The 27,314-nt window shown below is 39.2% G+C and overlaps 1 protein-coding gene across 1 annotated transcript; it reads right to left on the reverse strand.

Annotated features, from left to right (window-relative positions):
* Positions 1 to 11: 11 nt before the first annotated feature.
* On the reverse strand, positions 12 to 27,314 carry LOC117471572 (adhesion G-protein coupled receptor G5-like). Its single transcript, XM_034116680.1, has 13 exons — positions 27,250 to 27,314; positions 26,873 to 27,118; positions 26,602 to 26,746; positions 25,068 to 25,187; positions 24,347 to 24,466; positions 24,193 to 24,238; positions 23,939 to 24,033; positions 15,061 to 15,179; positions 14,573 to 14,841; positions 12,560 to 12,656; positions 11,783 to 11,912; positions 6,529 to 6,685; positions 12 to 1,340 (listed from the first exon to the last, which is right to left on the reverse strand). The coding sequence occupies exons 1-13, from the start codon at positions 27,255 to 27,257 to the stop codon at positions 1,252 to 1,254; spliced, it is 1,641 nt and encodes a 546-aa protein (XP_033972571.1). The 5' UTR covers positions 27,258 to 27,314; the 3' UTR covers positions 12 to 1,251.

The raw sequence follows: 27,314 nt of genomic DNA on the forward strand, positions 1-27,314 counted from the left end.
ATGACAAATATTTTAATATATACATATATAGACATGATGAACATCAGTAGCCTATTTTAAATACAATATATTTTATCTGTAGGATAAGGCCACCAGACATACACTCTTAGAGAATCTCTGCTGTCTCACTGCACCCAATCAAAGCCAGATCAGACTCAGATCTGTGTATAAATATTTGCCTTTGGACACAACGTGGAAAAAGTGGATGTGTGTCTGGAGGCATAAAAACTATTTGCAATTGTTTCTTAAACCTCTGGAGAACTCCAGGAGAGCCACTGCATTTGCTTATTCTGGGTTTTCTTCTGGACCCTATTTCGTATTGTACATTTAGGGTTAGGGTTAGTGGAATGGAGAAATAACCAACGTGGTCTCATCACATGAATGCTTTGCAGTCTCTTTGTAACTCACTGTGTACCCTTGGTGTTACTTTGGATTAGGCAACAACACTACTTGGTGATGTTAAAAGAAAAAGGTTAATTGTTTGGGTTAAATTAGCAGTAATTTATGTAATGTAAAAATGGGTGAAATATGTGATGTTGGTTAAGTATGTTATAAGTTTTCCTACGTGCATAATATATAGTAAGATTAGTCACTTCTCTACGCGGACAGAGTTAAAGTGAGCTGTTGTCTGACCTATTATTGTTGTGGATTGGTTTACATGAATTCACATTTTGTAAGCATGGTGCTGATACAAACACTTAAGGCAAGGCAAGGCAAGGCAAGGCAAGTTTATTTATATAGCACCTTTCAACACAAGGCAATTCAAAGTGCTTTACAAAAATGGAAGACATTTTTGTACTAAGGGTGCCATGCACTGCTTTTACTACCTGCAAGAGCATTCACCAACAAAATAAAACTGTACTAAAAGCTGCTTGGCAAAATCTGTGCGCTCAAACATGGGTGGCAACCCCTTCATACCACTACAGTCATGCATGGGTGGGGGGGGAAAGCAGCTATGGGTGTGGGTATTAAACGCTGAGCGGCGTTACAAAGTGTCAGTATTTGACAACCTGGGAAAAAGACAACTGCTATTCTGAATGTTGTTCAGAGGAGGAAATCAAAATGCAAAGGGCATAAACATGACAGCGGGAAATGTCATGGTTCAAATTTAGATTGTGCTTATCTGTGAGTAGCTTGCAAGTTTTTGTCATGATCAAATATTTGCGACAGAATGGAAGTATGAAAAATGCTTTTGCTAGGTATGGAGGAGACATAAAAAATAAATAAAAGTCTTGATGTGTTGGATGAGGCTTAGGTATTGGTGCTGGGTGTTACACTAGTTGTAGATTGCTGTCCATTCCTTCTCAGAGACATCACGAACCACAGGAAGATGAATAAACCTGAGTCAAATAAGTGACGAAAAAGTGAGAGGATCATGCAAAACATGCAAATACCCTGATACACTTCATAACTTTGTCATGTAACTGTTTGTCAATATACAAATATTCTACATGTCAGACCAATATCCATTACACATAAAATATCAATACATTGTCTCATATGCACAATATTTTGTTGCTGAAAGTAATCTAAAGATACACAGTTTATCGTGAAGTTCTTCATGCAGCTGCACACGTGTTTCCATTCCCAAATTGCCCTGTATGGTCTGGCATGGATCAAACATTACGGTCCCTGCTCTTAACCACGTTAGATTGGGAGTTAACATGTGTATCAACTATAGGCGCGTTCACACCGGAGTACTTTGGAGTACTTTTCCCACAATAGTTCATCAGAACTACGATATATTTGCGTTCACACCAAAAAGCCCCAGGAACTAAAGTAGTTCAAATTAGTTCGTCTGACCCGCTTTTCCGTCCCTGCTAGAGAGCAGGGACTGTCGGGAGAAAATAGTTTGTACGTCTGATTGGCTGTGCGGAATGCAAACCACGGCCGTTTGACTCTGAATTTTTTTTTGTGTTCATTGTATTTGCTCGCTTCGGCCAGCGCACCCGAAGAGATTACTTTTGTGAAAGCAGTTATTATAGCAACACTAAATAAATCATCGGAGCGGTGGAGTGATGAGGATGTGTCGGCGCTTCTGGCGATTTACTCGGAGGACGCGAAGCGCCGCATTCAGAAGCTTCTACTGAATGCAGTTTCCGTGGCTCAGCAAAGTTAGCAGACCTGGCAAAGTCATGTCGGGACGACTACGAAGGTAAAATAAAATACATGCACTGCACTGTTTTAATCTGCACAATACTGGTCTTAGATGTACTTTTATTTGCTCAGTAGATCGAGCTAGCCATGCTAGAACTTGCTATCATAGGTCCAAGCTGGCTAACAACATCTAGCTAGCTAGCTATTCTCAGCCGTCCCCGCTATGAACACGTTTTGACTTGTGAATAAGTGTGCAATGTTCTGTAATTTGCTTCACGAACTCATGGCACTAATCGTGTGATTCAGGCGAGGTGTTTCTCTCAGGATTAGAAACTAGTTTTCCCCTCCGGGATAAAACGATAATATAACGTTAGCAATTAGCATGCTAGCTGGACATAATGCTACCTCTAACAATACATTGTAGTTGCTATAATTTCAAGTCATTTGCAACATTCATTCTACATGTTAATGGTAAAAGCTTAAACAGTTGATTACCTGCATGCCACAAAGACTGATGTTCTAATATTTTTGCACATTTAAGTAGAAATGTAATTGAAATTCTATTTATTTTTCCTTTTTTTTATTGATTGTTATAATTGTACTCAGCCATGTTATGTTAGATGTCAATCCACTTGCACTGTAACTACTCTGGCCTTGAAAGAAGGTTACACATCTAACTGATGTCCACTAATCCCTATAAAACAAAGTTCAAGCATACATTAAGCACAAAACAATAAATAAGGGCACTTTGATATTTATTTTTTATTTGATATTATTTGCTCCGATCTTATCTTCTACTTTACACCTGCATTTTGTACACTGTCCCTGCCTGCACCATGTCCAATGTTGGACAATGTTGTCTCGTTGTTGCGATTAAACTGATCTTGTATCTTGCATATTTCACCTTAGGAAAGTGGGCCCGCGATGACAGCTTCCTTGACACCATCATGGCGATGGACCGCCGTGCCATGGTCAGCAAGGGGAATGAGGACCTGCGTGCCAAGGAGATGCATGACGAACGGCTGCTGCATTCACACAAGGCCCAGGAATCGGATGACCAGCCGCTCATGGTGCCAGGCGATTTTTTTAGGTTGCGTCTCCCCAACGTTGCTTCCAGGCGAATACAGAGGAGTTGAAAAGAGCCCTTGGACATTCGGAAATCTTTGATCCACTGCACATTGGTGTACGTTGGCACCACCTTCTCCCACCAGGCCGATGTTCTATTGTTCACCCAGAGAGAGCGCGGGACACGACGCGTTCCGTAGTATTCGTATATCTGGAACACATACAAAGACACAAATTAGCCCTACATAACTCCATAAATCCTACATTAGATAGTATTAATGTGATTTAATGAACGTACCATTGCTGTTTTTTGGGCGTGATAACGGTCCTCAGCTGTCCTACGGCGAAACATGTCCATAGCGTGTGCTTTTCGTCGTCCAATCCTTTTGTTAAGGCTTCTTAACCGCCTTCGCCTCCGACTCAGCATTTCTATTGCATTTGAATGGTCGATCTGTATTTGTATTTGTGGCTGAGTTATTGGATTAAATAACTCAGTTACGAAGCTGTATAACACGAGCACCAAAACGTCAACTCCATACCGTGTCTGAGGTCGGAAGGTAAACAGAAGCATACAGCGGAAGCGGAGGTTTTTTTTTTCCTTCTTCGCTCGGTTTTTTGGCGAATTGCAACTTTAAGGTGCATACCGCCACCTACTGTACTCGCCGTGAAGTTGTTTGCGGCCTGCCAGTAAACCCAAAGCAGAAGAAGAAGAAGTGACGTCAGCGGCTCATTTGCCTAATCCACCCCCAGGAACTCATTTTGGTGTGAACGCGATCTGCTTTAGTTCATCAGAACTAAAAGAGCTCTCATGAACTAAAGTTCTCATGAACTATTGTGGGAAAAGTACTTGGTGTGAACGCCCCTAATGTTCAGCTTTAGTTCCCCATCCTAATAGTCAAACCAAGAGGATCAACTTTGCAGAAACAACGAGTAGTGTCATTGAAATATACAACCAATATTAACATGTGCTGAACATGATCAGGTAACACACTCTCACTCCCTAAGCGTCCAGGAGCGACGCTTGGTCAGGGTCCCGTGGGGTCCAGTTGTGACGCGCCGAGGCTCCTTCAGCTTCATAAACGGACGCAAAGAGCTTTCAACTGATTGCAATGTATTCCCATCGCGGCGGTATTTGACGCTTAGGGAAGCACGGCATCCGTTTGTGTCGGAGGCTGTTAAAGGCAATGTGAGCGTCCATTCCCATTGGATAACGGAGAATTGTACACCCGGAAGTAAGTATTCCCCTTACTGTCGATTGATTTGACAGTGATATCTCCACTACTCATCAACTCAAAAACACCAGATTATCCTTGTTAATTAAACGACATTGATAGGTTTTAGTGTGTGTACAATGCTTTTGTCACGTTTTCCCCTTCAATTCTGAGAAACAAGTCGTTTTCTATGAGTTTTGGATGGCCGAAGACATGACATTACCCACAATCCTCTGTAGCAACCATAGACTGTATACAAAAATTAAATAATACATTATTCCGAGTGTGCTTGCTTTTCTCTTTGAAAGTCATCACATAACGGCATTGTAATACACGTTTCGGCTGCATTAAATATTACATATCTGCCGTAGTTAACTCTATTTATAGAGCCCTGATGACAAGACTTCTAGACAAACAGGAACTGCCGCCAAAACTGAAAACTTGACGTGGATCTTAAATATATAAGCAATTAAACAACATCTTACATTTCTTTTCACACAATACGTCTCCTTGCAGTATCAACACTAATTCGGCTGACTTTTATATTTGATCCAATTGGTAGATAGGCTGTATTTACACCATAACGGTGCACAGCTGATAGAAAGGGACACCTACTGGTTAAAGCACGTTATTGCATTTTATAATTTTATTATTAGATATTAATAGGATCCTTATAAAGTATATTCTTTACTCGTCGTTATTCTCTACTAATAGTTAATTAAAGACTGTATATAATGACTATTTTGCACATCCCATTCAAGATTTCAAGATTTTCTAAGGTTTATTGACATATCATATTATACACAACTACGGTGTAGTTATGCAATGAATGAAAAACTTGGGTCGCAGGTTCCTCAACAGTGCATTACAAGACATCTATCAATATGTGTGTACCTCCACCATTACATTGTCATATTCTGCACATTTCTTATACTATCTACATACATCTTATAAGAGTATAATACATATGTATAATATCAGTTAAAATAAGTGCTTCAACATAGTTAACATTGCAGGAAAGCAATATATTAGACGTTAAGTACTTTGTCAGGCTTAATATTTATCTGTAGATACAAATGTCACTGTGTGTGCTGTGTGCTCTGCATGTGTGACCATCAAAGAGGGTTTCATCCCTCCATATTCATCTTCTATACCCCCAAAGCTTTTTTCTTATTCAAAAGAAGACCTTAACCTAAAGTATTCTTTAATGTTTAAATAAAGCCTTATTAGTTTGTCTGTTTTGCCCATCCTCCTATTAATATCTAATAATAAAATTATAAAATGCAATAACGTGCTTTAACCAGTAGGTGTCCCTTTCTATCAGCTGTGCACGGTTATGGCGTAAATACAGCCTATCTACCAATTGGATCAAATATAAAAGTCAGCCGAATTAGTGTTGATACTGCAAGGAGACGTATTGTGTGAAAAGAAATGTAAGATGTTGTTTAATTGCTTATATATTTAAGATCCACGTCAAGTTTTCAGTTTTGGCGGCAGTTCCTGTTTGTCTAGAAGTCTTGTCATCAGGGCAGAGTTAACTACGGCAGATATGTCATATTTAATGCAGCCGAAACGTGTATTACAATGCCGTTATGTGATGACTTTCAAAGAGAAAAGCAAGCACACTCGGAATAATGTATTATTTAATTTTTGTATACAGTCTATGGTTGCTACAGAGGATTGTGGGTAATGTAATGTCTTCGGCCATCCAAAACTCATAGAAAACGACTTGTTTCTCAGAATTGAAGGGGAAAACGTGACAAAAGCATTGTACACACACTAAAACCTATCAATGTCGTTTAATTAACAAGGATAATCTGGTGTTTTTGAGTTGATGAGTAGTGGAGATATCACTGTCAAATCAATCGACAGTAAGGGGAATACTTACTTCCGGGTGTACAATTCTCCGTTATCCAATGGGAATGGACGCTCACTTTGCCTTTAACAGCCTCCGACACAAACGAATGCCGTGCTTCCCTAAGCGTCAAATACCGCCGCCGATGGGAATACATTGCAATCAGTTGAAAGTTCTTTGCGTCCGTTTATGAAGCTGAAGGAGCCTCGGCGCGTCACAACTGGACGCCACGGGACCCTGACCAAGCGTCGCTCCTGGACGCTTAGGGAGTGAGAGTGTGTTGGATCAGGTGGTGCAGACCTTGCAGTGAGTTGAGGATGCAGAAGAGGTAGAGGCCAGGCGTGGTCAGGTAGCCAAAGGAGAAGAAGACCAGGCCCCAGGTAATGCCCAGCAGAGCGGTGACTCCCAGCAGCGTACAGATGTCCTTCTTGGCTCTGTTACTGTCACTCTGCCCAAACTGACTCACAAAACAAAGTATACAATGACACATCAGCAGGTCATATAAAAGTGTGTCCTAAAACCTGGAATTGATTCAGCATTTTACCCCCTTCTTGTTCCCTGTTTTTTTTTATGTACTTTCCGTAAGATGCCTGAAATAACCTTTGTGATTGTCACAAGCTTAAGACAAATTTGTGTTTATCCTAGCACATTAAATACGTCAGTAAATACCCCACTGGTGATCTTCTGAAACTTTTATTTGACTAAATCAGACTACTAAGCCATGCGACCTTGTTTTTTAAATTTATAACCTAATGTTAATAGCCTAAAGTGTATGGCAAGCCAATTTAGTTTTTATTCATTTCTGGAGGATATCAACAAATCAATTCTTACTAGTAAGAATGCAAATTCTTGATATCAAAAATGCAATTCTTATTAGTGATAAGGTTTATTTCTGATATCAAAAATTGAATTTTAACTAGTTAGAATGCGAATTCCTGATATCAGAAATGCGATTTTAACTAGTGAGATTTGCATCGTTTTTCTCATTCATTTCAATGGGAGTTGGAATTTGAACTAGTTCAAAGGCCAATTTCTGATATCAGTCATTCAAATGTTACTACAATTACATTTGAACTAGTAAAAATACCTATTTCTGATATCAAGAATTCAATTTCAACTAGTTGAAATGCCAATTGTTGATATCAGAAATACAATTTGAACTAGTTCAAAATAATTTTTTTTATATCAGGAATTCAATTGTAACTAGTTATAAATACAAATTGAATTATAACTAGTAACAATTGAATTCCTGATATCAAAAAAGGATTTTGAACTAGTCCAAATTGTATTTCTGATATCAACAATTGAATTACTGATATCAGAAATTGGCATTTGAACTAGTTCAAATTCCAATTCCCATTGAAATGAATGAGAAAAACGATGCAATTCTCACTAGTTAAGCTGCAACAAGTCCTCCAACTCATACGACCAAATACGTCGATTGTTCAGCACTTATTACGACCTATAGTCACGTTTTAAAGTTTAGCATCTCTAGTGGTCGTGTAAGAAACAACAATTTGCCGCAATCGCAAACGCTCCGGAGGGTCGTGTATTCACAAACAACCCTCTCATAATCATAAATTGTAGGATAGTTTGGCCATTAAAATGCTTTTTGATTTGATTTCTAGCGAGAAGTGTATATTGTACTTTTAGAATCCACGTCCAGTGGATGTGTAGGATATGATAGATATTACGAAGATTATTTGAGGTCTCGTCAGGAGAACGTGTATGTCTTTCCCCCTATGTAAAGTTAGCGTCAACCCTCACGGGGTGAAAACAGTATTTCCGGTCTCAAAGTTTTCATAATAAAACCGTATTCCCCTCACTGTCAAATGATTACACAGTGATATCTGCCATACTCATCCACTAAAACACATCAGTTTATCCTTGTTAATTACACAACATTAATTGGTCAGATATTAATGTGTATAAATAATATAGCAATATCCTGTCAAATTATGTGAAAACATGAATAAAACTACACATCTTCAGATGTTATACATACATAACTGTCCTACACTAATAATACATGGCATTGTATGCTGTGTGTTATTTTTAACATCTTCATAAAGTATAATTTATTGTGTTAACACTGTAAACTTGACAGTTTTTTAACCCGCACCGCCTAGTGGTTAAAGCACGTTATTGATTTTTTTGATTGAATATGTTATATTTGATGAAAACATTTAAATATTAAGAGTAGCCTACATACAAAATAGGGGGAAAGTAGAAGGTCAATGATAGAAATAGTGATCTCTACAATAAAACAGTTCAGTGCAGGACGTCCAAAGATATTAATAGGAGGATGTACAAAACAGACAAATTAATAAGGCTTTATTTAAACATTAAAGAATACTTTAAGTTAAGGTCTTCTTTTGAATAAGAAAAAAACGTTGGGGGTATCTAGAGATAAATAATAAGCCTGACAAAGTACTTAACGTCTAATATATTGCATAGTTTATTTTGGCACTTGACAATCACCTTCCCTGAATTTTACTCAGGTGCAGTGGCGTTTTTATATGTACAAAAGTGGTGGGGCACAAAAAACTTAGATGTCTATATATAAGCTTCTGCAGTGACGTGCAGTGAGGTTCATGGCTGGTGAGGCACTGGCACTGACTCTTCAGGTTTACAAATATTATATTTTGACCTAAACCAAAATATAATATTATTTTCAAAAGCTTTTTTTGTCTGATGCTTCGATTAATTTTAAACAGACAGTTCAACAAAAGGATACCCAAAAAATGTAATTTTATCATTTAAATATTGAATTGTTCTCTCTTAGTAAGATCCCATTTTCAATAAAATGGCGGTCTTACCTTGACTTGAAGATGAAGTCCATTTGCCTATCCTTCTGGACAAACATTTCTATTACTTTTTTGTAAAAGTCCTCCTTATGTTCTTGTAGTTTCAAAAGACTATCATAAATCTAATCCATAGATTTATGATAAAAAAATTATAAAAGTAGGGTAGACATGTGGATGTTATCCGGCTAATCAAAACGTGCATTTATCTAACAGGTACGTTTCCCACAGATCTTATTTCGAGCTATTTTCTAAAATCCTCTGGAGAAATCTCATTGCTTTTTTGTGCTTACTTCCTGGTTTTAGGACGCGCCACTGCAGCTCTCTCGTCTCCTCTTCACACACCACACTTTTCGCGGCACACGTACTTACAGCCAATCAGCTCTGAATGATTTGAGATGACGTATGGTGGGGATGGTAGCTCCGTGCCCCTCTGGTCATTATTTTTTTGCCACACACATTACATTACAAAATACTCTGAGCATGCGCAGTGTAGTTTTTACAGTCATCGTTTACTTCACAGCGAGAGGAAGGGGCATAATCAGGTTTTGTCCCACATGGCTCTAAACAGCTCAATAGGCACACACTGTGACTGTAGACACACTAATGAGAAGAACAAAGACTAAAACAGCAATGTACAGACGAATCAGATGATTAAACATGATCTTAAAATATATTTTATATATTTTTTTATTTATTTTTTTGCATTTTTGTAATCATTATTTGTAATACTTTCTGCTGACACTAGGTGGGGCTGTGCCCCACCTGCCCCTAATGACCAGTCGCCACTGCTCAGGTGTAACTAAAGTCTGATTCAAGGGTTGTATATTATAAGGGACTAATCACGGGGTTTGTCAAGCAAAGCGGATGTTGTAGTCCCAAACGATAGTTGAGGATTATGGGTAGTGTAGTGTCTTCGGCAGTGGCGGCTCCAGAGTATTTTTGTTGGGTAATCTATGGTAGGGCTAACCCATACAGTGGTGGGGCTCAAGTCAGTATTTGCAATGTAATTACATACACGCTATATCGCCCCCCTTGACAGTGAAACGCCACGCGTGAGGTTTAGATTATTTCCCTGTCTCAATCAAAATTGAACTGTATGAAATAAAAAGGCACATTTGTCTTGTAGTAAATAAAAAGGGCAACCTGGAGCCAATCCTGCAATTTCCCCTCAGGTGAAAGGCATGCTGAAGACCCAACCCCTGCAGGGGGGTCTGGGGGGATTCTCCCCCAGGAGATTTTTTTCAATACTAACATAAAATACACATTCTGGTACTCTCTTGAGAAGAAAATAAATACATCTATTTCTACACGACATATTTAGTTTTTTGTGACTTTGTTCTGAAAGCTGAACCTGCTGCTCCTCACAGAGAGAAGAGGGAAGAGGCTGTGTGAATTACTTTACATTGTGGATAAGGGTGGATACCCCCATTGTTCTGTGTGTCCAAATGAAAGACAGCCCACACACCTATCAATCATCAAACCGTGGAGTCTTATTTCATTACGTGTTGATTTCTATCAACACGTAATGTTGTATCGATGTATAGAGATGTACTACAGCAAAAGTATTCTCCGTCGGGACTTCCTGCAACAACACCACGCCGTTATCGTGATTCTGATTGGCCAGAAGACATTATCAAAGCTGTTTTATTGAGAAGACGATCACTACGTGACAAAAGTTTTCAAAACCGTTTCTAGTCTTCGGTATTTCCAGACAAGTGGCTACTGAAATCAATCTTACTAACTGCTGTCTGTGCAATTTACTCCGCGCGAGTTGGTGGACTTTATTTTGCTTACTTTAACATCATTTTTCATGGTGGGGCTAAGGTGGGGCTAAGCCATTTCTTGGTATGGCTGTAGCCTACCCCAGCCATACCCTGGCGCCGCGACTGGTCTTCGGCCATCCTAAACTCCCAAAAAACAATTTGTTTTCACCCCGTGAGGGTTGACGCCAACTTTACATGGACGCTGTGGGAAAAGACGTAGTATATTAACGTTCTCCTGACGAGACCTCAAATCATCTTCGTAATATCTATCAAACTATAGATCCTACACATCCACTGGACGTGGATTCTAAAAGTACAATATACACTTCTCGCTAGAAATCAAATCAAAAAGCATTTTATTGGCCAAACTATTCTACAATTTATGATTTTCCAGATAGGGTTATTTGTGAATATACGACCCTCCGGATCGTTTCCAATCAACGGGAGCATGTTGTTTCTTACACGACCACTAGAGGTGCTACACTTTAAAACGTCACTATAGGTCGTAATAAACTGCTGAACAATCAACCTATTTGGTAGTTTTTTGGAGGAGGACAGGCTGTTTTTCTGATATCAGAAATACACATTACAACTAGTTACAATTGAATTTCTGATATCAAGAATTTGCATTCTAAATAGTTAAAATTCAATTTTTGATATCAGAAATAAACATTATTACTAGTAAGAATTGCATTTTTGATATCAAGAATTTGCATTCTTACTAGTAAGAATTGATTTTTTTTTCCTCCAGAAATGAATAAAAGCTAAATCTGCTTGCCATAATAGTGGCACGATTTGCTCTTTGCTCACCGCCATGTTGGGCGCAGAGCCTTTGCGGTGAAAACAGCTAATTAAGTTTGTTTCTATGGTATCGCACCCTGCTAGCTTGCACTGTTACATAGAGCTGTCTTATGATTGGTTGCCAGTCCAGAAGAAAAGAAAGACAAGTAAAGCAGAATGCAAACAGTGCAGGTTGAGTCCTACCTTTTTGCTCTGGTGCAGACTCACCACCTGTCTGACTGTCACCCCCAACATGGTCACGTTGAAGAGGAAAACCAAGCCAAACACTCCCACTGTGGTCACCATCTTCAGTGTGGTATTCCCTATATAGCATCTGCAAAGAGAAAGAAAGAGCAGAGGGTTTTATCCCGTACACTGAACAATCTATAATGAATTATGTTCCAATTCTAGGCCAATTTAGGTGATTCAAGATTCAGTGCTATGTATTTTAAAGTACCCATAGGGTCAGGGTCTTAGCGTACATCTTACAGTCTACTAATTTGTATATAATAAGAATAAGCATTATTTTATTCTACTGTATTGAATTCAATTTTAGATTATGTTTCATCTTATTATTTTTCCAAATTACATAGTTTATTTATTCCTGCATTTTACCATTGTATCACTTATACTACGTGATTACTCCTTTGTTTTATTTTTGTTGTCTTAAATATATATATATATATAGTATGTTGAAAGAACCTCGATCTTTAGCTAGCAACAACTTCACTGTAGTTATCTTGCATAGGAAAATGAAGCCTTAAAATCTTGAATCCTCTGTTCAGGAAATAGAACATATCAGTACATCCAAGCTATTCTTTCCTATCATTTGTAATAGCTTCTGACATGTGATGAGGGTTTTGCAACCTTTCAAGTTATATTCGAATACACAGATATGCTAACGCACATGCAAAACACTTAATACAATTAGTTACCTATCTATTTAAAGTGTACATGCTTGCAAATGTGCTTCTCCCTTACATTTGTGTGCTATTGGGGTTAGAAGAGTCCAGAGGGATGCGTCCATACGAGCTTCTGTCGATGATGACCACCAGGGCCACAATGACTGCAGGGAGACCTGAAACACAAGCATTAGACAAGACATTGGAAAGTAACTAAGTACATTTAATTAAGTATTGTATTTACTGTAAATAAATTTTTGTTTATCATTTCCTTAGGTCTTTCTATTTTGAAAATGTCAGAGGCAAGTATTATACTTTTCACATATTGCAGTGTTTTATTATTTAGTTCATTTGAATACTCATAGTCATATACAAAATATAATCAACAAAGTATGATGTATAACTATACAGTATATACACACTAATATTCAATTAAACAAAGGTAAAGCAGAGGTAATTGTTTTTGGAACCAAGAAGGAACTAATAAAAGTCAGCGCTGAGCTTCAGTCTGCAATATTCAAAACAACAGTAAAAGCCAGAAATCTAGGTGTGTAGACATAAAAATGTTTTACTAAGTCAGCCTACTATCACCTTAAGAATATATCGAGGATTAAAAGACTAATGTCACAGCAGGATCTGGTCAAACGTGTCCATGCTTTTATCTTCAGTAGACTGGACTACTGTAATGGTGTCTTTACAGGTCTCACTAAAAAATCTATTAGAAAGCTGCAGCTGATTTAGAACGCCGCTGCTCGAGTCCTCATTAACACTAAGAAAGTGGATCACATCACTCCTGTTCTGAAGTCTTTACACTGGCTTCCTGTGTGTCAAAGAATAGATTTCAAAATACTGCTGCTGGTTTATAAAGCTTTGAATAGTTTAGGCCCAAAATACATTTCTGATCTACTGCTAAATTATGAACCATCCTGAACTCTCAGGTCTTCAGGGACTGGTCAGCTTTCTGTCCCCAGAGTCAGAACTAAACATGGTAAAGCAGCGTTCAGTTATTATGCTCCAAATATCTGGAACAAACTCCCAGAAACCTGCAGGTCCGCTGCAACTCTGACTACTTTTAAATCCAGGCCGAAAGAAATGTGCTATATAAATAACTTGCATTGCCTTGCAGAAAATAATTTATACAGAATCATCAAATGAAATAAAGATAAATAATAGAAATACAATAAAAAACGTTTTATAAACCTAAGAGTAAAAAGTAAAAATGTGCAAAAGAAAAAAAATATATATTAATATTTTTACATTATATAAATAACATACAAATATATATATACACATTAGAAGTTAAAGTATAATGTCTAATAGCAAATTATTGATCCTGTGGGGAAATTCACTAGCTCACAGCAATAACAAAACCTCAGAAGATAAAGCAAAAGTGTGCAATGAAAAAAAAAAAATTAAAAAATGTTTTTATTATATAAATAATATAAAAAATGTTATAGCAGTTTTAATGCTTATGGATTATCAGAAATCATTTCAAAGGGACACAGACACATTGGATTAACCTATGGATTAACTTCAGCAGCGTTTTTATCGTTTTAATGCCATTGAAGACCACTTTGGAGAGACTACAGAGCCAAGGTAAAAATGTTAGCATTTTTAGCTACCTAGCGTCACCTGTTTTGATGTCCGTTTTTGCTTATAACGTCGCCATTTCGTATAATTCAGTGATATTGTGGGTGTTCATCGATTCTGTGTCACCTCACGATGTGAAACGATGTCATGGATGTAGAGAAGAGATAAATAATAAGGTTTTGTGAGTGATTTTCGGTGCAGTAAGGTGTTAGCATGTTTCGCTCGTTGCTAATTCAGAGGCTCAGTGTTAGCATTGTGGGTTTTCTTTTGAAAAAAAAAAAAAAAAGATCAGTTAGATGAATTTCTTCCCGTTACATGGATATAAAAACATTCATAGTTTTATTAAATGAACATGCCCTCAGACACTGTTTCCTGCAAGATGTTGCGGCAGTGCCCCGGTACCGGGGTCTCTCGGGCTTAACAGGTTAAGGATTAAATCATTCAAATGTTTGTTGACAGATGTTGCCACCTGTTGATACCTGGCCTTTGCGACTCTACTCACCCCATCCCACCAAGCTGAGCTTGAGCAAGTATTTCCGGATATAAATGTTGAAGACTCTGACTAAGAGAAGGTAGAGGTGTAAGCCCTCCAGGGCCATCCAGCTGAAAGTGGCCAGCAGGGAGTAGTGAAGAGAGACGGCCATGTAGAAGCAGAGCTCGGTGGAGGACGATGCTGCCACCGTCTGGCTGGGGAGGAAGTGCAGGTTGAGGAGGATCAGGGCAATGGCCAGGTTGATGTGGACCTTCATAGAGATATCTGCTCGGACTTTTCTGGAGGAGAATTGTTCCGTGGTAAGTGTTACATTTTTATTTTGTTAAAGGATTTCATGACATATATGGGAAGAAAAGGGACAAAATATGATAATAAAGGAGTGAGAAAAGAACATTGCATTTAGTAAGTAACAAATAAGGCCCACATTGCCAAGGCCTTAAAGAGGTATGACAGATCAATGTCATCCACATGGCAAGAAATATTTCCTTTTTTTTTACCTATTTGCGATGAAGAGCAGAACAGTGATGATCAGGGCAAACAGAGAAAGACTACAACCAATCAGAGTGATGTATGTCAGAATCTGCAGGTCTGTTTGTGAGAGGGAGGCAGAAGATACCTGAGGAGAAAGGACAACATAATTCCTTTAACATGGACAATTTGTCAGTAATTTGATAGAGCTAATTAGATTTTAAAATTCCACTATGATATTCTTATAATTAATAATTAAACAAGACAACCGCAGAGTCAATAACCAGCCTGTCCTCCTCCAAAAAACGACCAAATAGGTCGATTGTTCAGCAGCTTATTACGACCTATAGTCACGTTTGAAAGTTTAGCACCTCTAGTGGTCGTGTAAGAAACAACAATTTGTGGCATATGCTCCCGTTGATTGCAAACGCTCCGGAGGGTCGTATATTCACTAATAACCCTCTCTGGAAAATCCTAAATTGTAGGATAGTTTGGCCATTAAAATGCTTTTTGATTTGATTTCTAGCGAGAAGTGTATATTGTACTTTTAGAATCCACGTCCAGTGGAGGATCTATAGTAGATAGATAGATATTACGAAGATGATTTGAGGTCTCGCCAGGAGAACGTGTATATACTACGTCTTTCCGCAGCGTCCATGTAAAGTTGGCGTCAACCCTCACAGGTTGAAAACAGTATTTCCGGTCTCAAAGTTTTCATAATAAAACCAGAAGTATTCCCCTCACTGTCAAATGATTACACAGTGATATCTGCATTACTCATCCACTAAAAAACATCAGTTTATCCTTGTTAATTACACAACATTGATTGGTTTAAATTGTGTACAATGCTTTTGTGTTTTTAACCTTCGATTCGGAGAAGCAAATCGTTTTTGGGGAGTTTAGGATGGCCGAAGACACTACACTACCCATAATCCTCAGCTATTGTTTGGGACTACAACATCCGTTTTGCTTGACAAACCCCGTGATTAGTCCTCAAGCTCTGTGATTGGATGTTGGAGTGGCAGTGCGCCAAGGTTACGCCAAGCTCTTTGAAATGGAATGACTATCCAAAACTGGACTCGAACGGGTCCAGTTTTGGATAGTCTGCCGTGGATGTTTTGTTACAGCAGCATGTACAACATGCAATTTATTGTTAATTTGTAATTCTACTCCACTACAATTCAGAGGTTAACCTGGTATTTTGACTCCACTACATTTAGTTACTTTGCAGATTCTGATTAATGATGTGAAATATATACAACCCTTAAAGCATACTTTAGTTACACCTGAGTAAAATTCAGGGAAGGTGATTGTCAAGTGCCAAAATAAACTATGCAATATATTAGACGTTAAATACTTTGTCAGGCTTAATATTTATCTGTTGATACCCCCAACGTTTTTTTCTTATTCAAAAGAAGACCTTAACCTAAAGTATTCTTTAATGTTTAAATAAAGCCTTATCAGTTTGTCTGTTTTGCACATCCTCCTATTAATATCTAATAATAAAATTATAAAATGCAATAATGTGCTTTAACCAGTAGGTGTCCCTTTCTATCAGCTGTGCACGGTTATGGCGTAAATACAGCCTATCTACCAATTGGATCAAATATAAAAGTCAGCCGAATTAGTGTTGATACTGCAAGGAGACGTATTGTGTGAAAAGAAATGTAAGATGTTGTTTAATTGCTTATATATTTATGATCCACGTCAAGTTTTCAGTTTTGGCGGCAGTTCCTGTTTGTCTAGAAGTCTTCTCATCAGGGCTCTATAAATAGAGTTAACTACGGCAGATATGTAATATTTAATGCAGCCGAAACGTGTATTACAATGCCGTTATGTGATGACTTTCAAAGAGAAAAGCAAGCACACTCGGAATAATGTATTATTTAATTTTTTTAAATGTTTTCGGATTTCACATCGCATAAACACCAAATCCCAGCGTGCATAGCGGAATATCAGTATGAGAAAAACGGCATCATCTGTCCTTTGACCCTCACATCGTACAAGGAAAAACTTCCAGAGAAAAACCCACAGTTAATATACACACATTCCTTCACATTTAAATTTAAATTTACATTAAAGTATTTCGTGAGGCCTTCTAACATGTTTTTAAATATAACTACGGTTGTAGTTGAAGAGTTTGTAAATTAACATGAACCGAAGCTGTTGCCTGTTGCAATATACAGTCTATGGTTGCTACAGAGGATTGTGGGTAATGTAATGTCTTCGGCCATCCAAAACTCATAGAAAACTACTTGTTTCTCAGAATTGAAGGGGAAAACGTGACAAAAGCATTGTACACACACTAAAACCTATGGACGCTCACATTGCCTTTAACAAACACCGACACAAACGAATGCCGTGCTTCCATGAGCGTCAAATCCCGCTGCAGATGGGAATACATTGCAATCAGTTTAAAGCTATTTGCGTCTGTTTATGAAGCTGTAGGAGCCTAGGAGCGTCCCAACTGCACGCCTCGGAACCCTGACCAAGCGTCGCTCCTGGACGTTTATGGAGTGAGAGTGTGTTGGTATAGACCTGTAACAGTCAACTGCATGAGGAGTTGGAAAGGTAGTTTCTGAAGATGTTACAAATAACACAGAGCATACAATGCCATAATAACTTTGTATTATTAGTGTAGGACACTTATGTATGTATAACATCTGAAGATGTGTAGTTTTATTCATGTGTTCACATAATTGTACAGGATATTGCTATAATATTTCACAAATTGTAGTTCTACACATTAATATCTGATTTGTAAAACATCATAGACAGAAAGGTATATCCGTCATTTAATGGTAAGCTATTGAAATTCTGAATCCATAGATGTGTCTCCCATCACCCAAAACCCCTGACTATTCTTTCAACTCAGTATTTACATTCTTTAATGCAAAGAAAATCAGTAATATCAGTAAGTCCTTTTCTATCAGCTGTGCACCGTTATGGTGTAAATATAGCCTATTTACCAATTGGATCAAATATAAAAGTCAGCCGAATTAGTGTTGATACTGCAAGGAGACGTATTGTGTGAAGAGAAATGGAAGATGTTGTTTAATTGCTGATACATTTATGATCCACGTCACGCATGGGCGTCGCAGCCATTATATGAGGGTGGGACAAGTCCCCCCCACCTTTTTAAAATGATTAGTTTAGACCCCCCCCCACTTTTACTATGCGGAAAGTCCGTGAATCGGTCTATCCACTCGCCGCTCTTTGTAGAGCGCTGTGTCAGTGCTTCATTATCAAATCCATTCCACTTGCTTATTGTGAGAATGCCCAAATCAATGAAATTCCGTACCATGTTTTTACTGCTACTTTGTACCAAGGCACCAGAGCCGTACACATGAGCCGTACACATGCTGCGTTTTTTGTGTAGCTGTGTCTTTAGTTGTAAAATTATGCGCGCCAGTTTCCACGCTGCGAGGCTCCGGCACTAATGGCGCATTTCCACTACACGGCCTCGCTCGGCCTCGCTCGGTATGGCTAGGCCTCGTTAGGGCTGGCTCACTTTATGGCGCATTTCCATTACAGTAACTGGGGTAGTATCTATAGTAACGCAGTGTAGGCGGAGCCGTGACGTCATCTTCAATGAGAACCCCAGAAAAACAACACAGCCGTTAGCTGTTAGCACTCAGAGCTCACAGCTCCTCATATCTGTTCAGAAACTAGACAAAAGTGAAACAAGTACAAACCACAGACTGTCTGTGTCATGGCGAATACAGTCACTGGTTTATTTATGTCTGTAGGCCGTTGTTGTGAGTGTGGACGGTCGGAGCATATGCTGCGTTAGCTTAGCCAATCTCCATTTAGAAAACAAGGGGTGAAGAGCTCGACGAAAACACTCGTGAAAAGTGATGTTTAAAACTCAGTTAATGGGGCTCATTCACTGGCGCTTCCACAAACAACAACCAACATAATTGTTAGATTCAAATGAAGTAGCCTACATTATTCAAGTTTACATTAACTTTGGATAATAACACGGGAGAAATGAGCGGAAGCGCTCTCTTTTCCTCTCTCCCCCTCTCTCTCTCTCCTGACAGCCTGTCAGTATCTCATGCAGCTCACTGATCCAGTAATGAGTGACAGTGAATAATAAATATATTTATAACTAGTTCCAGAGGTAGATAAAATAGCTAAGTGTGTAAGGTCTAACACTTGTGTGTTTTGCTCCGCTCACCGGTCCGTCACAGCGGGTGGAGCTGCAGGATTTCTGCTTCACACAAGTTGCAAACCGCTATTTTATTGTCATTTTCGGACACCTTAAAATACTGCCAGACTGGTGAAGCCATTTTGGCGAGCTTGTTTTGCCGCACACAGAGAAAAGTGTCATGTATTTTACGTCTCGCGATTGGCCTTTTTAGAGAGCACCGATCGATCGGCAGAGAGTGAGTATCGGCCGATATCGATCGCCACGCAAAAACTGCGGTATTTTTACAGCTCCTTATGGGTAATGCAATTTGTGAAGTGCTTTCCTCTGTGGTGAAACTATCAGCACTGCATTACGGAGGAAAGCGGCAGAAAGTCGCCTGGAGTTAAAGAGAGCGGGGCTGCATTGCGTGCGTGGCTTCCTTCTGCAGGTAACGGGGAGACGCGCTCTGGCGTCGGTCTTGTTCAGGATCCGAAAATACAATTTAACTATTTTGCCCACTTATTCCACTTATTCCTAGTGTGCCACTGGTTACGGTGCCGCGTGCCATTGGTGGCACGTGTGCCAGGGGTTGCCGACCCCTGGTTTAGATATTTCACTTTAGTCTAAGTAGTGGGTCTCAAACGGTTTGGTAATCATTTATGTAAATAAGTATTTCCAAGGCACACCTTTATATGATCATTATAGTTATAAAAAATAAGAGAATAACAGGTATGAAATAATTCCAACTCATACTATAGGACAGTAAAACAAAAATACAGTTTAAAAGGGGAGTGATTTGTAAAATATGCATAAAGAAAAAGTAAATCTGTTTACAGTTCTGTTTCACATGGGTGTTGTTGAGAGATGTATCCATAGATCTCTTAATGTTGCAGCAGATTGATGCATTTAACTTCAACATTTAAAAAAAAATCTTCCCGGGGGGAGCATGCCCCCGTATCCCCCTAGAGGAGGTGAGGTCCACCACCTTCGAGACCAGAAATACTGTTTTCACCCCGTGAGGGTTGACGCTAACCTTACATGGACGCTGCCGTTACACGTTCTCCTGGCGAGACCTCAAATCATCTTCCTAATATCTATCAAATTATAGATCCTACACATCCACTGGACGTGGATTCTAAAAGTACAATATACACTTCTCGCTAGAAATCTAATCAAAAAGCATTTTAATGGCCAAACTATCCTACAATTTAGGATTTTCCAGAGAGGGTTATTTGTGAATATACGACCCTCCGGAGCGTTTGCAGTCAACAGGAGCACTAGAGGTCGAAAACTTTAAAACCTGATTATAGGTCGTATTAAGCGCTTGAACAATCAACCTATTTGGTCGTATGAGTTGGAGGACTTGTACTGTAGTCAATAACACAAGCTCCATTCTTACCAGCCTTAGTATTAAAAACCTTCTGTTATTTAACCAGAATGTTAAAGTGTCAATCATAATGATCTCTTAACGATCCAACACCCTTGTGTTCTTTAATGCAAACTATTCAATACACCAGGACACTTTGCTGTGCTGGGACTTGTATTTTCACATTATGGTATTGACGTTTTTACTTAATAGTCACATCTTTGTTTTTGTTTTTTCTGCCATTTCTCGTGCCCTTGCTTAGACCGTGCCCATCTTTATACTTTGCCTTTATTTTGATGGTGCAGGAATGAGTTCTAACCCTAAATTAGTTAGCATTTTAGCACTTGAAGGCTCCCTAGCCTCGAACTCCATGTTTTGTTTTATTAATCTTTACTTGGATTCATAAAATAAGGTCTGTTGTTAAGCCTATACCATATTTTTAAGTTTTGTTACGACATAGAATATGTAAGTTAAAGGTAGGGTAGGTAAGTTTGAGAAACCGGCTCGAGATACACTTTTTGTTATATTCCATGGAATGCTCTTAACACCCCGATAGCAATGAATATCTCAAGTGCTTTGACAAAAAATCCATAAACAAATTTCATCTGTGGAAGCCGTAGTACTGTAAAAAGTACCACCAATCATTTTAGTCGGCCCGGCTAAAATAACTGGATGGCCTACCTGCCTGTCAGCCTTCCATCTGTGCACAAACTTATCTCGTGCCCTCATTGGTCATGTGCACGTTCGTGTGTGTTGGAGGAGGGGCTCTGTAAGGAAGTGGCAGATTTTCTCCGGTTGTGTATTTTCAAATTCTAGCGATCTCGAGCCGGTTTCTCAAACTTACCTACCCTACCTTTAATACCCCACTGGTGAATGTCCTAGATTCTAGGTGTCCTAAATATGGCGGTTGCTAACAAGTGGCTACATTATTAGGCTAAAACATTAGCTGCCTTAAAGGGGACCTATCATGCAAAATGCACTTTTGTACGTCTTTTATACATGAATATGTGTCCCCGGTGTTCCAGGGAACTCACCAAGTGTCAGAAAACACAACCCTCTCTATTTTCCTCCATACCCAAATCTCTAAAAAAGGGGCTGCAACGGATCTGATAAAAACTGATCCAGATTTGAACACTGTCCTGACGTCAGGACGGTGGCGCTACGGCTATTGGGCCAACTCTCCACCTATCAGGGGAATGTGGGGTTGGGCCACGGTCGGCCATTGCCGCTCGAAAGCGCTGGAGACGCTGTAGTACATATGCCAGGCCTGTAAGTGGCGCTGTAGTCTGCCACAAAAGCAGTGAAGAAGACTTCCATGGTTACCCTTCTGTTTATTCTCCGCTGTGGCTTTTTTTCTCCCTCCCCGAGGCAAGCGTTTGCTCCCGCTGCTTTAATTCAATGCAATCCCTCCCCGTCGAGGCAAGCACTGTAATTATCTCCGGTTAGTCCACCAGCAGATGACAAACACCCACCTCTCCGCCTCTTCCAAGGAACGAGGGGACCGTGCGGCAGAGTTTCAGTTAGGTTTTCTTTCGCCAGTCAAGATGTCCGTTAAAGTTTAAATCTTCCGGACAAAATTAGAAAAGTGCCGGTCAAAGGTCTTCTTTGTTATTTATTGAGCTTTAAAACAAATGAATAACGACTCTATATAATAATAATAGGCTATAATAAAACACGGAGGACGGAGATCTATTTTTCTCCCCCTCTTCTGACTTGATCAGAGCGGCTCCTCTCTCCTGCAGGGGGGCATGGTCAGCTGCAGCTCACAGAATCAGCCCCCTGCAAAAACAGGGCTGGAGAACAGCAAATAGAGCGAAATGAGGCATGGCTAAAATGCATGATCTGTTTGGTATTTTGAAAACAGAAACGTATAAATATACCTTATATAGGTATGGCCCTACAATATCATTTAAATATAGCATGATAGGTCCACTTTAAGCTAAGCGGTGATAATATTAAAGGACCCATGTCATGCTTTTCCGGTTATTACCCGTCCCCTTGTGTGTTATGAAGGTTTTTCTGCATGTAAACGGTCTGCAACGTCACAAACCCTCAAAGTACACCCTGTAGCGAGTAAAACTCTAACACAGAAAAGACCTGTTTATGCTGCCCCAGAACGCCTCGTTGGAGATTTCTCTTTTTCTTCCTGGGTACAGTGACGTGCCCGTACCCAAATGGACCCATTGGTCAAAATGGACCAATCCGTGGAACCGTTACGTTACATCCGCGGAGCCGTTACGTCCGCGGAGCTGTTACGTCCGCGGAGCCGTTACGTTAAGTCCGTGGATTGGTCCAAATGGACCAATCAGCGGACTTCCTCACACACACACACACTCAATCTTTTCTCAGCTGCAGCTCCGCCGATTTCTCCTCCCTGAGACGGCGGGACACGGCGAGGCTGTGAGTCGGTGTGTGAACACACACACAAACTCCCAGCCAGGCTGCGGGTGTGTGTGTTCGGGCTGGGTTTCGCTGTGTCTCGCTGTCTCGGAGACGGCCACTGGGCTCATAGGGAGGGGGGGGGCAGGAGCTCCAACAAGCCGTTTAGGACAGAGAGTGAATACACATACTATACAGAGATGCTGTATGAGAAACCAATGTGATTTTGGAAAATTGCACAATATACATCTATTTTAGTAGACCTCAACAATGGAATTATGATCAGTAGAAATGGCCATGACATGGGACCTTTAAGACATGTGACTATGATGTATTTCGTTGACAGCCTTACATCAGCTTTTTACTTCTGGGGGATTTAATTTACGCTTCAAATGTCATAAAAGTGATGTTATTATGTAGAATTTCTGCTGAACAAAACGTGTAAGTATCATGTGTTTGACACATATTTTCTGCAATATAACAAAAACTAATGACAAAGACAAATAAATCGCACTGTTATTCGACGAATAATAATAATAATAATAAATGATATTTATATAGCGCCTTTCAAGGGACCCAAGGCCGCTGTACATGGTGGACAAACAAAACAAACAGACAATCAAAGGGCAAACAAAATAAAGGAAGCCGGGGGACCAAGAAGGAGTCCATGCGATGCTAACCTTCATATTCATTACTGCACAACTCCATTGGTTTTTGGTTTGGGTTTCAATGGGATATGTTGACAGCTAAAACTATAAAGAATTAGCTAGAGCTATCATCACTGCACCACTCTATTGCACACTTGTAGAGTTTCATAACTGCATTTTTGCAGAGATTTGATGTAATAACTGTAAAAAACAGTCCGCTGACATGCAAAGACCCGCCAAAGTATCCAAAACGGCTTCTGTTGTTGTTCCTTGTAATGAAACTACATAATTCAGTAATGCAAAATATCATGTATTTTGGCTATCCACTATATTTACATGTACAGTATATGGACTACTTTGCATGATGACAAGGACAAGCCTACCATGAGCACGCCAAAGTATGTGAGGTGGTCACAGGAGCAGATGATGTTTCTCTGACCAGGTTCCCACAGAGTCAGACAGCCATCAGTGCTAAAGTCTGCAAGGTCAAACAAACGTAGACAGACAGATCCATTATATGAGAGATCCTGACACATGGGAATTAAAACCCAATTTGTTGGTCATGTATGAGACCACAATGAATAAATAATTGTAATATTCATAACAAAATACAAACGTGTCTTTGTTTTTCACAAACCGTTTGTTGAATAGTTTAAGAACACACAGCAGGGCATTTGGGTATCCTGTGACACAACACAGTAAAACGTTTACAATATTGTATATTTGTGTAATTTATAAAAATATAAAAGGTTATGTAAGTAAAAAGATTTGAGAAGAGAAGTTGTAGTTACATTCACAGTAACAGCCAATGTGATGTTGACGCGCTCCTGAAGTCCTGAGATATTCTTGCACCGCACACTCAGGCCAAACAGTCTGCTCTCATATAATTCAGCCGAGGCTTCACGTATGGTCTACAGTACAACATAAAATCATCATTAGTTAAACAGATAAGGCACAACAACAGTTTTGTAAATTGTGTTTTTTTTACTGAAGTATCTTTCCTGTATTTAAAGGTGCTTCAAATTATCAGTATTGGTGGGCCCACTCTTATTCATGAAACAAATTACATTTTGCATGTTTGTGAAGGGCGCAATGGTGAATAGCTAAAGAGCAAGTGAAAGTTGTACCATAGCATAGTATTTTGTCAGAAACAAGGACATGTTCTCTATAACATGCAGTCAGTGAGAATGAATAATGACGTACTTCCAATGGCTCCAATGTGACACACGCACACACACACACACACACACACACACACACACACACACACACACACACACACACACACACACACACACACACACACACACACACACACACACACACACACACACACACACACACACACACACACACACACACACACACACACACACACACACACACACACACACACACACACAGAGAACATAGGAACATATGTAAATACAATACAAAATAAATACATACTTTTGAACTTTATTTATTCAGATTTTTTATTACAGAATTAGACATAATATTAAAGTATCTCACCCAGTTTGCTTCAGGCCAGGTAAGCATGTGGAAAACAATGGAGTTTTCTGATCCAGCATCGAGCTCCCTTGGCAGTTGAACCCTCACTTTGCAATTGGGGACAGACTTGCCTGTCATTACCTATATCAGAGGCACAGAGTGAAGAACGGAAACCTTACATTTTAATTACCTGTAACATAATAACAGATTTCTCACAGTTACATTTGGACCTAAGAGAGGTTTCACAGAATAATCAACTACCCAACTAACAGAACGACTTGTTATGAATTGAGGGTTTTACGACTAGAAAAGTGACCAGAGATGGTAACACCAAGAGTAGGTTGTTCGTTTTATATAGACTAAGACTAAGAGTATTAGCCTCTAAAACCATGCTAGCAAATAATTGAGATTGTACTTAAACATTTCAGGGGATTGAGCCAAATGCTAATGTTGGCATCCAAATATCCTCTGAATAGAGTGGTGCAGGTATGACGTATTTTTTTAGGTTGACCCTCCATTTAGCATCGCAAAGGGGTCCCTCGACAAAAGCAATGGGATTTTCCCATTGGATACGGAACAGGATTAGGGCCACATGAAAAAGAAAATGTGGGGGTGTGAAAAAGAAAAATGTCATGTGGCCCTAATCCTCTTCCATAGAGATAAGCTCTGTGGCAAACACATTTATGATACTTAACATGTTTGTTAAGCAGGATAATCTCCACATAGTAACGCCACTTTGTGAATTTTGAAGCGTTAATGCAATTGCCAAATGTAAAAATCTATTGCTAGGCTATGAACAAACTTCATTAAGGTCGCATAGCTGCGCATCACCACCGCTTAGCAAGAAGAAGGACATGTGTTGGCTTAATGGCGCTGATTTATTCACTCTTTAGCAACCATAAAGCTTCGGACATGGGGGTAATTACTAACGTATTTTACGTGGTAAAACAAAACATGAAAATATCTTAGGCTTGTTATAACAACAGACCTTATTTCAGGCTTCTAACAAAAAACACATTCAAAAAAACGTGAGAAAAATGTACTAGGAACAGGAAGTGGGACAATTCTAATTAAGTAATTTCCGGGTTTATGGACTCATTACTGCACCACACTATGTAATTGACATGCTAACTTTAGCTGAATAGGGCTTATGGTGGTAGTAATGTAAAGTAAACATGCTAGAGGGTCAGGGTTCACAAAACTGCATCAAGGGAACATGTATGTGGGCTCCAAATTCCATGCCAATCAATCCAGTAGTTTAAAAAAAATTCTACTCAAAACATGCCAACCTTATGGTAGCACTACAGAAAAAAAGTCATTGCATTATCAAAGTCACAAGGATACCTTATCTTGAAACTATCAATGTCTGTGCCAAATGTTATGCCAATGGATCAAGTAGTCGTCAAGCTATTTCACCAAAAGTAAGAATGAATAAAGGCAGAAAGCCGGAAGAAAATATCATACTGAAAGTCTGTTCAAAATATCATGGCAACCCATTCAGTAGTTCATCAAATAATGTTGATTTGCCTCCATGCCATGCTACAAGCATCCTTACCTCATTCTCACTGGCATAAAACTCGAGGCCTTTGAAGCGGCCTTTTGGTTTGTGCAGGAAGGCCACCGAATTGTTGAAAGACAGTGATGTAGACTCATTCACCTCTGTGTCCTCCAGAAAATGTGCAATGTTCTTAATCGCTGTTCTGGAAATTAAAGGACAAACTGATATAAATTCGTACATCATTCTAATTTACAATTGCGTCTCTTGAATTGTATCTACTGAAACATTTTATTTATGGTTTTCTTATAAATATATTTTAATTGATTACCCAATATGTTTGACGCCTTGTTTGTTGTTCAGCACTTTATTAACACACAATTTGGTGTGATCTTGTTTATGACCTGTCCTAAAGTGTTGTGCCTTAACTCCATTGCCTTTTGAATTACACCTTTGATCTTGACTTAAACCATTATTGCAACCCGGACCTAAACCATTATTGGAAACCAGCTTTTGCCAGGTAATGTTTTGAGACACCAAAGCCAAGATCAGCCAACAGTGGAGCCAACTCTTCATTCTGTGAAGAAAAGATGATTCATTTAGAAAAACAACCTGTCAAACTATCCCTCAGTCTTTAATCAGCATTACTATAGAATGCTGGTGGTTCTTAAGGTAAAGGTACCTAACGAGAAACAAAACAAAGCCTACCTTTTCATGTTGCAGAATCCGTGTAGAAATGATTCTGCCTGAAGACTATTTAGAGTACAGCTGAT

This window comes from Trematomus bernacchii, unplaced genomic scaffold (assembly GCF_902827165.1).
Source record: "Trematomus bernacchii unplaced genomic scaffold, fTreBer1.1, whole genome shotgun sequence".
NCBI classification, from domain to species: domain Eukaryota; kingdom Metazoa; phylum Chordata; class Actinopteri; order Perciformes; family Nototheniidae; genus Trematomus; species Trematomus bernacchii.

Coding starts and splice junctions, on each gene's coding strand:
- LOC117471572 (XM_034116680.1), bottom strand. Junction 24,239..24,346: donor CATTGGCTGTTACTGTGAAT/GTAACTACAACT, acceptor GTTGTGTCACAG/GATACCCAAATGCCCTGCTG. Junction 11,913..12,559: donor AACCCCAATAGCACACAAAT/GTAAGGGAGAAG, acceptor TTCTCTTTGCAG/ATGCTATATAGGGAATACCA.